At 36.9% G+C, this 13,567-nt stretch overlaps 2 protein-coding genes across 3 annotated transcripts in view; one reads left to right on the top strand and one right to left on the bottom strand.

Moving 5' to 3' along the window:
• Positions 1–1,607: 1,607 nt before the first annotated feature.
• On the bottom strand, positions 1,608–5,649 carry LOC129371479 (TBC1 domain family member 15-like). The gene is made up of 7 exons (XM_055048084.1): positions 5,592–5,649; positions 5,273–5,375; positions 3,556–3,623; positions 3,333–3,479; positions 2,081–2,171; positions 1,827–1,974; positions 1,608–1,735 (listed from the first exon to the last, which is right to left on the bottom strand). The coding sequence occupies exons 1-6, from the start codon at positions 5,647–5,649 to the stop codon at positions 1,908–1,910; spliced, it is 534 nt and encodes a 177-aa protein (XP_054904059.1). The 3' UTR covers positions 1,608–1,735; positions 1,827–1,907.
• Positions 5,650–11,129: 5,480 nt separating this feature from the next.
• The window catches only part of LOC129371419 (uncharacterized), a 2,789-nt gene continuing 351 nt past the window's right edge, over positions 11,130–13,567 (top strand). The window contains exons 1-6 of one of the 2 annotated variants that reach the window (XM_055048000.1): positions 11,130–11,242; positions 11,319–11,379; positions 11,808–12,197; positions 12,364–12,405; positions 12,513–12,636; positions 13,132–13,206. In XM_055048000.1, coding sequence (XP_054903975.1) covers positions 11,319–11,379; positions 11,808–12,197; positions 12,364–12,405; positions 12,513–12,636; positions 13,132–13,206 — 692 coding nt within the window. In that variant the 5' untranslated portion in view covers positions 11,130–11,242. The remainder of the gene's footprint in view (positions 11,243–11,318; positions 11,380–11,807; positions 12,198–12,363; positions 12,406–12,512; positions 12,637–13,131; positions 13,207–13,567) is intronic. The other variant, XM_055048001.1, reaches the window with a different exon arrangement.

The following is a 13,567-nucleotide window of genomic DNA, read 5'->3' as shown; positions in this document are numbered from 1 at the left end:
GACCTGTGTTTCTGCTCACTGGCAAGATTTCCTTGAATGAAAGCTGGCTATTATATCGGCACTAATTTTCTAACTAAACAAAATTAAAACAGGGAAGAGGTAAATATGTGGAACTTTGAAAAGTTGCAATGACTTAACTGTTAGACGACAATATAGGAAATATTAAAAAGAAGCATTTCTCAAGAAGACTAACGTTATTCACATGCCTTATTGCAACGTGCAAGCCATTAAGTGAATGATACACAGCATTGCAAATTAAAGTTTTCTCTTTTACTAAGCCATTGAGTAATATGGTTTCATGTAAAACATTTTTTGTAAACATGGATCTCGGTTTTGTCTCATTGTCCTGCTAAAAATGAACCTCCACCATGGCCTCATGTGGTTTGCAGTCTCAAACATGTTTTCCTCTAGAATCGCCCTGTTTTTAACCCCACAGCATGACTCCTCCACCAGAATATTTGCAGAAAGATTCATGTGTTAGGATTTTGGGCACCTGTAGCTGGATGAGATTATCCAATAAATTTTGCCACAACCTGCTCTGTCTGATTCATTCCTTTGTCTTCATAGAGTTGCTTGTTCACTAAAGTTCATCAACAAATAATTGAGGCTTTATAGGATCAGCAGTTATATACTTAAAGTACACTCAATCTGTTTTGTTTTTAATTGAGGAGTAGTTATAATACACATTTGCTTGTGAAAAGGACTGAATACTCACAATTGTGACTCTTAAATTTTTGTTTGCAGCTAGTTATATTTTGTTGACTTGACTTTGTGTTGGCCTCTAGTAAAAGAAACCAAACTAAAACACATCAAGGTTGCAACGTGACAAAATGCGGAAAAGTTCGAGGAGTGCAAGTACTCTGCAAGACTCCCTCTGTAAGGCGCAGTGGGTGTGTATTTCACTTTCCTGTTACTACATGGTCTATTCTCGCTGCACTGGCCTCTCCAACACATTCACCATCTGGCTTTAAATATAGCTACTTTTTTTTTTTTTTTTTTTTTTTCAGACAGCAGCTGTTGGTACAGAGCACATCAAACGCATTGCTGATGTGGGACTGTTGCATAACAGCATACCCCTATTTTATAAAGTGAAAATTCACATGCAAGAATCATAAAACCATTAAGCTCAGACTCAGTTTTTAATGCTGTTAACATTTGTAAACACAATAACTTACAACAGTTGTAGAATAACTTTCAATAAATACTATACATTAATAGTAATTATAAGCAATTAAGCAGCTTTAAACAAGGGGGGGGGGGGTTTCAAGGTGAAGTAAATCAAACAATATGTCCAGTAGGAAAATGTCAGACAGAAGAAAACTGTGATTTTATAGCAACTGAGAAAGTTGTCACTTTAGGACAAACAAACTACGGAGTTGATAAAAGAAGTCGGGTTTGCTACTGTTTTCTCGGCAGTGCCCATTCATATAATCCCATGCACACCGCTTGCAGTAGTTGTAGAAATGGCTCTCTGCTTTCTCCAAAGTGCTGTTCAGGTCCAGTTTTCCTGAAGACTGCAGAAAAGAAAGTGTTTTTAATACATTGAAAAGACAAACATATCCAAATGTGTCCTCTAGGAGCTACAGGATCGAACCTGCTGTAAACTGGATTAGCTGCACGTCATCTCGGCACCGAAGCAGAGACTCTCTGTTATCTAGCAGGATGGCTGCACAGATGAAGAGCTCAAACGTGAAGTCTGTGTTGAAGGTTTGCTGTGGTGACTCTGATCTGTCCCCTGGAAACATCGTAAGATGAAGATACAGCAATGTTAGGTGTTTTACCGGAGAAGTCTAAGTGCAATTACTCTGCTTTTATCTGCGTTTCACCTGTGTAGTGTTTTTGGTCCAGTCTCTCCTGATATCGAGCGCGGTCAACCTGCTGTGAGATCAGCTCCAGATGGTCACAGCTCAAGATTTCAAACAAACCAGTGCATCACTGTGCTCAAATTCTCTTTGAAAACCCAGCAGCAGCCACCTTAACACAAAGAATATAAACCAAAGACTTAAAGATACGCTTTCACGTTGAAATAAAACAACAAAGTCATTAAAACAAAGTGTGCAATATGCTACAGATGCTCTACCTGTGGCAAAATGTAAAACTTTCCATGTTGTCTTTGACTAGATGAGCATAAAGTGGAGGGTCCAGCTCCTTCAACAAAGCAGCCTCCAGCTCTGGAATACAGTAAGTAAACATTTCCAGCTCAAGTCAAACTCATTCAAAACAAAAGACTGATTTGAACTTTCAGATCAACATCCTACCATTCAGAAACTTTTCTGTTTGGCAATGGCAGACAATAAATGTTCTAATGTTTCCCCCAAAACAAACACAATTTCTGAGCTGGAAAATGTCATTTACTGTGTTTAACCACTAGAGGTCTCAAATGTATTTTGCAGTTGAAATTGGGAACAAAACATAGTCACAAGATCTTGGACACATGCAGGTTTCATGAATTCATTTTTATATTATGTGTAGCTCCATTATGTGAAAATAAGAGCCCAATATGAAAGTAAAATTATATGATCATGCATTAATTAACCTGGTATAAACTATTAGCACATTATTTAAAATCATTTTTGTTTTGTGAAACAAAGGTGGAAATTAGATTTTTCTAAAAGGATTCTGATTACCTGATATTTTCAGTGCTCGGTCTTGGCAGCATTCATTTAAGAAGTGCTGCTGATGCCTGACAGTGAGTGGTTTATAAATTCCCAGGACTTAGAGAGAGAGTCCAAATATTTTGGAGAGATTGTCCTCTGGTGTCTCCTCTTATAGTTCTCAGATGGAGGAGCAAGGCCATAGAAAAACCGATAATTCAAATAAAGCTTTCTATGATTTATATTTTCCAAGAAGTGCAAAGTATATTTCTTTAAAATATCAGAATGATGGCCCACAAAGGATTTATTGAAGTTTTTTTGTGTGTGTCATGATTCCAAATAATTTGGAAGTTCTGGTTATTTTTCTTAACTAACTTGTCAAAAGAAAACATTTGAATCTTGAAGAAAAAAAAGTGACTCTCTTCCAAGCCAACCATTTACATTTAAGCAGACCTTTCGAATTAAGGTTTTGAAATAAACACATATTTACCTGCTTAAATAATTTTATTAGGTTGTGTTGAATCTGATAGAATAATGCAAAGGTGATTTATCATAATTAAAATCTTAAATAAGATTAGCACAGTCTAAGTCAACATAAAAAAAGAGTCTTAATCAATAACATCTAAGCAAAAAAAAGTTATGTCAAAGAGAAAGAAATACTGCACGAAGCAAACTAATTATGCTGATGCTGTGACATTTGCTACAAACAAAATTGCTTTTTCTGACTGTTAATCTCACCTATTTTTCTGTGTAAGCCGTCAGCCATGAAATCCCTGGAGAACTTCTCCATGTAGGAGGAAAAACTCCAGAAGGTGTCCACCTCGGAGTCAAGGACCTCCAGGAACCTGCTGCACAGGTCATTCATTCCCTGGGCGTAGCTAACTTCTGTCATAACAACAACGAGACCGAAAGTTATCAGAGGAAAAATAAACCTTGGTTTGGGCTGATTTGGTCTGATTACCTGGATGAAAAGCAGCATAAGTGATGAGGATGTCTCTCAGGACCAACAGATTCCCTAAACCTTCCTCTCTGCAGACAATAACAAGTGATTTGTGAAAGATCTGTAAAGTTTCCAATGTCTCAGTATTATTAGACACAAACTATATACACTTCGCCTGAAATTGAAAAAGAAATGTTTTTAGTATTATTATTTTTTGGTTGTTGTTATTCATGACATCTTGCCCACATCTTTTCCCCACAATCTTTTTATTTATAACCATTGGTTTGGAGAAGAATGCAAACACTCCTTTAAAAGAATCATACATCATATTAAGTATTTTTATTGTAATGTAGGGCATGTTTTAAACTACACATAAGTCCAGCACCTGATTTAAACTAAGAAATTTGGGATGATATGTTTCAGGGAACAAACAGGTAAAAGGCAGCTGAGGTAATGAGGTAATGTAATAGTAGTATGAAGAAGAAACAAACACATTAGCATTAGGATTCCAGCTGCGGGAATCATATTCTGCATAAAGGACTGGGAGAGAAGTCAGGCAGAAATAGATTTTTTAAAAAAATATTTACATAGTAAAATCCAGACTTTCCTGAGAAAAAAAATGTAATTTTCTTAAATCTTAATTTTACAAAACTTTAAAATGATTAGGAAATAATGAAAATTCAAAGGCAATGCCACAATTCTGCAGACTGTATGTAATCTGTGCCCTTTGTGCTCGCATTTAAGTGGAAAAAGAAACATCTAACTTGTTGTCATTGCCATCATCCTGTGGAATACAAATGAAAGTTTAGGAACATTTTTCAACTGGTAACTCTATAAAACAGCAAGAACAAGAATAAAAATGCTACATGTATCAAATATGACAATTTGACATTGTTAATTTAACACCTTGAAATTGGGCCTTTGTCTTTTTAAGAAGCTCTTGTTCTTTCTGAAACTCAGGAAGTCATCACAACATGGCTCCTTTGTTAATCCTTAGCAACGTTTTTACCAGCGTTGCACTGAGAAGTAGCTCCTATCATGAGCTCAGCAGAGGGCAAAGACAATCCCACAGTGTAAATACAGAGGAGTGTGACCAGAGGCAGGTGGTTGATTACAAAGTGCAACTGGGAGAAAAGGTAAACAGACAGACGGCAAGACCTTTAAAACAAAAATGATGAGAATGAGAAATATCGAGACCTGAATACAGACCTGATGTGAAAGGAATCTGACCAGACCGAGAATATGTACTGCACAAAGAAATTATAAAAACCCAAACACACCAAATAATGACAGAAAATATCAAATTCAATAACAATAACATCCAAATGAACTGTAATCAGAGTTCTGGACACACACAAAAGTGTGACGAGTCCCGATTTTTGACAGTATCTGTCATGTATTTTTGTGGGTGCACTGGATAGACGAATAAATTGCATCAACACTCACTTGAACTCAAATGAGTTCTTGGAGAGTAAATTGAGGATGCATGACTAATCTCAAACAAGACACACCTTGTTCAAGTGAGACATGAACTTGTGTCAAATGTTTACTGTCACCAAATCTACCACCAAACCATGAGTGGAGGAAAAAAACAGCACATTTGTACATAAAATGGCAGTGGTGTGCCTTTATCTTTGTGGCATTTCTACCTCCACCTCATCCAAAAGTGACTCGGCAGATTCACAAAAACGCAGGATTTGGTAAAGACAGGAACAATAACTACAGAAAAAAAACTCACTGGTAGTAGCTCAGGTCTCTGTTTGTGCGGGGAACATCCTTGTCAATGATTCGTGCGGCTTCCCGCAGCTCCTCCAGGTCAAACGTGATGCGCTCAACAGTATCTGTTAAAAAGTAAATGTAAAAACTATGTTAATAAAAAGTTGTCTTACTGTGCTTTGAAAAAACTTTAATGTGCCAAGGTGTTTTTGATAATTAGTCTCTTTGGGTTTTTCTTTTTACTGCACACTGCAGTAGTGGATAAATGCCAAGGAATTGCACACATCTTAACATTTTCAAAATAAAAGTCTAAACATATGACATGCTTTTCAATTCAATACTGTGCAGAATCCTTTTTTCCTGCAGTTGCAGCTGTAAGTCTCCTTTTGTCTCAAACATGTTTGGCTTGTGACGACATTCAGTTAAAAAAAAAAACTTATTCAGGTATTTTTATTGCATTAAATTTGACAGTTTTCAACACTCTTTAATTGATGCTGCGCTCAACTGATTTGGAGCTGCTTTGGTTGCAAAGCACAGCAGCAAAATCCTTATCTTAGATAAAACATGATTCACTGGCTGTAAGGATAGAAGGTTAATTTCTGTAATTTTTTATCTTCCATTTATATGAACAACACTTGAATTGATTTCAGCTTGTTATGTTTGAATAAAATTATGTTCTTTTCTATAAACTTTCTTTTTATGTAAAAAAAAAAAAAACAGGGCTGAAGACAGTAAGCTGTTGGAATGAGACGACATGATACAACATGAGCTCACCGTCAGGGTTTAGGAGATGTCAAATAATATCTGAGTAGATAAATTATGTTAAATAAACATCTGATTATGTTTGTTTAACATAATTAGATCCTGTTTGGTCGCTTTCCTAAACAGATCGACTTCACCACACCCAGGTTAAAAGAGCTGAACTATTAAATCGTGAGGGTTAATCTACACCAACACATGTAAGACATTTATACATACAAACAATGACTATGTCAACCTGAGCTTGAAGCTCCAAGAATGCCAGCCTGTCCTTCACCTCCTCAGACTGATCCTGGTCCTGCTGCTGGGTTTGTGCCTCCCTCTGGTCAAAGTACCGAACCGCTGCAAGCAACTCGGCTGCTCAGCACAAGTGTTTAGGGGACAGAAGGGAAAACATGGTGGAGGTGAGGTAGGTGAGAAAGGGGTCAGAGCAGAAAGAAAAGTCCTCTGCTTCCCATTAGTATCAGAGTTTGTGCATGTTTGGACCTTACCATCAGTACCGTTGAGCTGCATTCGCACCGCTGAGGGGAGAAACTGCTGCCACCTCCTTTTCATGACCTGGTAACGTACCAGCAATTGCTCCCGCAGCAAAGACCGCTCCAGTGCAGTGGAGCTGCATGGGGTACATGCCAAACAGGAAACGCCAAGCCAGGCCTCGCTCTGATGGAGACACACCACCTAGATCAATAAAAGAGAGTTGAACGCATCTAATGAGAGGATGTGAGAAGTACAACTCTTCAGTTGACAAATGTAAACAAAACGTTAAGGAAGGTGTGTTCAAAGTGCAGCGTGTGAATCATTTGCACTCCTTGAATGTAATTCAGGAAGGAAATGCATTTCACAGGCCAGCACAAAGGGTTGGCACAGTCGAATATGTCTGGCTCGCCAATAAAAATCCTTGTAAAATGGATATGTGAGGGAAAGCAGAAAGTGTCACGTGTCCTGTTCTTGTTCTTGGGGGGTTGGGGGGAATCATACACCAACTAAAAAAAAAGTTAAATAATTGATCCAAGAAAGTAGAAAATTGGATCTTGTTTTGGTTATCTTTAGGCAGAGCTGGAGTTCAGTGAGGCCTCAGAAACAGGGTAAGCTGTAACATTCCTGCTAACAGACATGTGATGTGGCATCCCCACAGCCTCTTTGGTAACGTCTGATGTCTGCCGCCTGCTTCTTTTAATGAGTTCAGGTCCAACTTACTCTGCTGCATCCACAGGTTTTGTTGTGTGTTTAACTCCCATACATTAACTATTGAGATTTCTGTTCTCTTAAATCAGTCATTCCTTAATGAATATAAATAAATTCTATCATTTCATCACTGTGGTCACGCAGTGCCCCCAGGGGAATCTGATGTACGTACAAAGAAATCTCAGATTTATTAGGAGAATGGTTTGATTGTGACTCAAACAAAAATGCCTGAAGCAAAGCATCACTTGACTTCCTGGTGTCGGATCAAAGGGTCACAGTGCATCTCAACAGATAATATTTGTTGAATTCTCCAGACTGCACATTCATCTGTAAAGCATCTCTACTTTCATTACATATATTCTATTCATGTCTTTGGATTCAGTGTAAGAATGCATCCTTCTACTTATTAGTTCGATTATGTGAACCTGACAGTGATGTGGAAAATCAGGCCTATAATTTGCATCTTTTACTGTAAGAATTTCTGAAGAAAGTTGTCAATGGATTTAACCCTCTTAGGCTCAAAATACTTGCAAAAGACTGAAAAAGTTGTTGCAAATCTGCAACACCTGCCTGGAGAGGGTTAAGAATAAATCAATAAAATACGCTAATTTCTCTCAAAACGACAACAAATCGGAGTCTGTAAAAAATATGGTCTCTTAACCTTTGCAGACCTGCACATGTTTTTTGAATTTTAAGCGGTGAAAAAAACAGAGTCAAATATGAATGCTGTATGAATATAATTAACAGTATATGCTTAGACGTCTATTGTTAAAACAGTTATCAGCAACAAAATACATTATCCTCTTGGATTCTATGACCCACTGAATAAAGTAGGAAACATGTTTTCACCAGGTCGTAACAATTGATTAACTTTTAATAAACACAAATAAACACAATCTAATGAACCTGGTGTTTTCTCCTGACAGGAGAGAAGCCATAAAAATTATAAAAATAATATAAATCATATAAAAACGGTTTAACCATTTAACCAGAAAACCTCTGGATGCTAATCCCAGGGGTTTCAGAAGTTTATTTGTTTTAGACAATAACTACAGATATTGAATCAAAATCATTCGGCATCCATACACAGGTCCAGCAATTTCTTTTCTTTTTTTGTTATTTTTATAGCTTCCTATACCAGTAACCAAACCTCAAGTCAAAAGCACTGGCACAATATGAAATTGTTGATAAGGATGTTGAGGACAAGAAAAGATACTGTAGTTGAGTTTTGAGCTCACATGTTTGACCTCTCAGGGTTTTTATCTGTGTGAGAAAGTGTTGTTGGTGCAGCTGCACTGTAACAAAGACTGGCTTTTATTTAAAAACCAGTGGGTCACCATAAACCTCATAGCGTAAAATCAGATTTAAAAACGGTATGAGAATTATATTCATCCTGGAAATACATTATTATTATTGAAAAAAATTAATTACTTTTCAACGTTGACCTAAACTTACAATATATTTTATTTCCAGCTTTCATCCATGCTATCAACACTTACAGTGACCTACCGTTCTTGAAGATGTGCCTCCTCAGTCTGGACTCGTCGACCCTCCCCTCTGCGTCCATGACCCCGGGTAAGGTGAGCCGTGAGGCGGACAGAGCGGCGGCGCTCACCGCTGCGACTCTCCTCCGATGGGGGATCTCTGCCTGCTGTCGGCTCATGCTGCCCGGATCTTCCCTTACCTCAGTGGCGGCTTCCCGTCAAGCGCAAATCTTCCTCCATGCATGTATGTAGATTTCGCGATCACGCACTGAAGTTTGCCGTCATCCCGGGAAATTTTACTCCCGTCTTCTTATCCGCGGGGATCAGCGCTGAAGTGGGCCAAGCGTCGGCTCCCGCAGGGTCAAGATCCGGCCCACAAAAACACCCGACATCTCCAGCAGGGAGCATTTTCAGCTCGGTTTTATCCCTCACATTCATGCAACTGGAAGTCATATGACTGTACCTCTAAAGTTTAGCCCACATTCCAGGTGGAGTCCCTCCTTATGATGCAAAGTTCACCAGGAAGCAGCGTGGATGTCGCACTGACCCCATCTCTGGATGTAATTACACTGAAAATAATTTGGTAGAAGTATTTGCAGCACATAACAGTGAATAGGCTACATGAAAACTCTAATAAATTTATTGACATCCTGATTGCAAGTGTTTTAGGGAAGTCGAGGGAGAAGAGATTGTGGTATGAAGGTAAATTTGAAAAAAACAAACAAAAAAACTAAGGACAAGTTGTCTTTATAGAATGCTGACTGTAAAAATGTGTCTAAAGAAAAAAACTGGTTTGCCTCCATTATCAATTTCTTGAAATCGATAATGGACTACTTTTTTAATTCTAGATGGGTTCTTTGTTCTTGCTGGGCGTTTTTTTTTTTTTTTTTTTTTTTGGTGTTTTAACCCTCCCAGACAGGTGTTGCAGATTTGTAACAACTTAGCCAGTCTTTGCAAGTAATTTCATCCTGAGAGGGTTAAGAAGTCACAGTTCAGTGGTGAATTACGAATCACGTAAAATTACTCCCATTCCACTGAATGAGACAACAAAACTGAAAATAGGTCTCAAAAAGAAAAAAATAATTTGATATTGAAATCAACATTTTCACTGAGCCTTAAAGACTTTGAGGAAATGCTGCTCAGAATAAACATCTGGCTGTTTGCAGAAGTCAGTGTTAAACCTTATAAAACGTTGACGGATTAAATGAATGAGTAAAGAAATGTGCCAGTCGATGCAGATCTTTTGTAAAACGAAAAAGAAAAAAAAACTATGTATCTCCCTATGTATCATGTTAAGTAACTTTGACCTTTTTTGTCTTGACTCATTTTTACTATGGAAATGGATATTTCTCCACTTCCTGAGTCATCAATTTGTATGAAAAAGAAATTGCATGAACAAAAATGCTGACATATTTATTGGCAGTTCAAGTCAGTTTGTGTGAATGCCTTTTCTAAACCGAGTTTCTCCTGTGCAGCGCAGTGATGAGGCTGCAGTCTGGGCCACAGGTCAGGAGGCCACAACGTCGAAAGAATTCCAGTTTGTTACAGAGCAAAGAAAGATACACATAAAATGAACAACCTGGCACAATGACTATCACAAAGGTCGTTTCAGTATGATCTGAAAACATGCAGAGAAAACCTGCTTGGGCTGCCCAAAGTTAAACTGTGCAGCAGTTTCAAGCTTGTAGAATTACATCAGTTTGGTAACTTGAAACACCCTTAGTTTGTTGACTTCCTCCTGACAAGTCAAACCTCACACACTTCACAGCTCACGCAAAAAGGGTTGGTGGTTCCAGAATACAGAACTTATTTAATCAGAGAAAGCAAACAAATGAATACATTCAAAGCCTGAAAACACAACAAGAAATGTATAATTTATGATTTTCCTTTTACTTCTCTGTACTTGTTGATTCGACTGTTTGATTTCTATAGAATGAAGTGAAACTGGTTACACTTTATTTGACGGGTGTGTATAAGGCTGTCATAAACATAAAGGAGTCTTTAATGAATGTTTGAATGTTGTCATGAAATGTCAGTGGGTGAATAATGACACTTTAATGCAAAGTTGCTCTAAAAGTTGCATTGAAAGTCCATTAAAAGTGCCAACTTTGCATAATTCTGTAAACAATGTCACTTTAATGGGTAAATAAATGTCAGTCTTATGCACACCCATCAAATAAAGTGTTTCCGTGAAACCCAATGAACTAGAATATTCATAAACCATTAATTTCTTTCAGTAATTCAATTCAAAAGTGAAACACATATATGAATTTATTGCAAACAGGGGGATTCATGTGGTTATGTCTGATATACACCTGCAGGTGTAAAACCTCAAACTACCTCAACTTAGTTTATTTCAGTGCCAACTGAAGCTAAAAGCAAGGTCATTTTTGTCACAATAAATGGGTAAGTGTTCCTCTGCAGTTTAGGTGGAGACTCTGCAGAGTCACATTTCAGTCAGAGCTGCCTTCCTTTTTCACATGCTGCCCAGCCTTGCAACAAGTTTTCACATTAGTGCTCAGACATAATAGTTAAAGACCAACATCGTCTGGATCCTTTTCACAGTGAGTACATAAAAAAGCTGTATAATTTTAAAGATTTCTTCCTGTTTTAACCAAAATATATACATTCTTTGATCAGATGCAGCTCCCAATTCTGTTTTATCTCACTGTAATGTGGATACTGCTATCACAAGCTAAAGGTTTGACATCTATCTATCTATCTATCTATTATCTATCTATCTATCTATCTATCTATCTATCTATCTATCTATCTATCTATCTATCTATCTATCTATCTATCTATCTATCTATCTATCTATCTATCTATCTATCTATCTATCTATCTATCTATCTATCTATCTATCTATCTATCTATCTATCTATCTATCTATCTATCTATCTATCTATCTATCTATCTATCTATCTATCTATCTATCTATCTATCTATCTATCTATCTATCTATCTATCTATCTATCTATCTATCTATCTATCTATCTATCTATCTATCTATCTATCTATCTATCTATCTATCTATCTATCTATCTATCTATCTGTCTATCTGTCTATCTGTCTATATGTCTTTATATCTATCTGTTGCTGACAAGCATTTTTTAATTTGTTTTTCAGACACAGGTGACCCTAAATGGAAGATAAACGTGAATCAGAACATAACTGCAACAAAAGGCTCAAATATAATCATATTCTGCACATTTGAAACTCCTCCGGAACAAAAAACAAACATTACAGTTTACTGGAAAACAAATGGAAGAAGCAGCTGCAGCAGGAACGACAACGACAAGCTGGCATTTGCTTTTCATCCTAGCTCCTCTTGCATAGATCCACACTTCCAGGGAAGGACAAAACTAATTGGAGAAGCCAGCGATGGAAACTGCTCTCTGCAAATCTTCAATATTAGGAAAACTGAACCATCAATCTACGTGCGGGTTTCTGGACGGAGCAACTACTACAGCTTCAAGAAACATGCCGTCAAATTTTATGTGGATGAAAAAAATTTAAGTTAGTATATTTTCAGTTTTACCAGCTATTTTATGCTTGTTACAACATTTAAAGTTTTTCTATCATAGTCAAAGTTTTCATTCCATTAGGGAACTATAGCTTGCAGTCATACAGATCAAGTTTTCTCTGTTTGGAAACAGATGTTTTCTTTTTTTTTTTTCCTAAGGTTCCTTGAGTCACACAGATTATCCCTCATTTGAGTTTACAAGTAATATTTTATTTACTTCATGTTATTTATTCAATCTGTTCCTCAGAAACAAATACATTAAAAATCTTCAGTAAGGCTTCTTTAATGGAAATGACTCTTGTTCATAGCAAGCGCCATGCCTGATGTGCATGACGATGGGAACATCAAGATGTACCTGGCCATCTTTGTGCCACTTCCCATCATTCTCATCATTGCTGCAGCTGGGATAGTCGCTTACAAAACGTACAAGAGGTAAGCACCAATTTATCTGATGTTACAAGTAGATAAAATGCATTTGGAAGTGGATATATATGAATATAAGGTAAGAGATACTGACAGATGATACGGTCATTGGCCTTCTGGGAATAAAGTAAAGTGCTGCTGGCACATGTTTGGTCCAGGTCATACAGTTTAAAAAGTAATTCTACTGGAGATGAAAAAGATGGAAACTCCTGAATTTGAAAAAAGCAATAACATTTCCCCATATTTATTCTGCAGAATTTATAAATAAACATAATTTATGAATTCTTAACAGACAAATGACCAAAAATGTTTGTCTGATTGAGATCAGACACTGACTGTGTTTTATTGCACTGTATGTAAATACCTGATTCAAGTATTTGTATCTTTATACAAGATAAATATTTTACCTAATCATCTAATCCAATGTTTTTATATTTTTGTGTTATTTTTTTTTTGCATCAGTTACAAATAACAGGTCTTCAATGCTTTTCTTCAATATCCCAGGTCACACACGTTCAAACGGCAGGAATCTGGATATTATGCAAACTTCAGACAGGCATCATCAACCACTGCCAAAAGGTTCTGCTTTTTAAAATTCACAAGATAAATTCTTTGCATTATGCAGTTCTATAAAAAAGCATTTACATTTTTCCAACAACTGGCAAAGAGTCTTTTACATTCATATGTAGGCATTTTGGCCCACTGATCTTTTCAGAAGTATTACAGTCCAGGTACACTGACTTGTATAAGGTCGCACTATAACATCCTAATTGAAATTAGGTTCAGGTTTTGACTAGGCCACTACCAGTCCTTTGTTTTCTGAGCCAGTAAGAGGTAGATTTGATGATTTCCCTTAATAAACATAACCATCAATCGAAAACTGCATTTTGTATCTAAAGCATTAATGTGTTATAAATAAAGCTTTGTGAATGTTTGTGAT

This window comes from Poeciliopsis prolifica, unplaced genomic scaffold (genome assembly GCF_027474105.1).
Source record: "Poeciliopsis prolifica strain line A6 unplaced genomic scaffold, Auburn_PproV2 SCAFFOLD026, whole genome shotgun sequence".
NCBI classification, from domain to species: domain Eukaryota; kingdom Metazoa; phylum Chordata; class Actinopteri; order Cyprinodontiformes; family Poeciliidae; genus Poeciliopsis; species Poeciliopsis prolifica.
Note: the sequence above shows the minus strand (reverse complement) of the source record. Positions and strands in the feature narration are given on the sequence as shown.

Coding starts and splice junctions, on each gene's coding strand:
- LOC129371479 (XM_055048084.1), bottom strand. CDS start 5,649: ATGTTTGAGACAAAAGGAGACTTACAGCTGCAACTGCAGGAAAAAAGG. Junction 5,376..5,591: donor GGAAAAAAGGATTCTGCACA/GTATTGAATTGA, acceptor ACTTTTTAACAG/ATACTGTTGAGCGCATCACG. Junction 3,480..3,555: donor TTATGCTGCTTTTCATCCAG/GTAATCAGACCA, acceptor TTGTTATGACAG/AAGTTAGCTACGCCCAGGGA.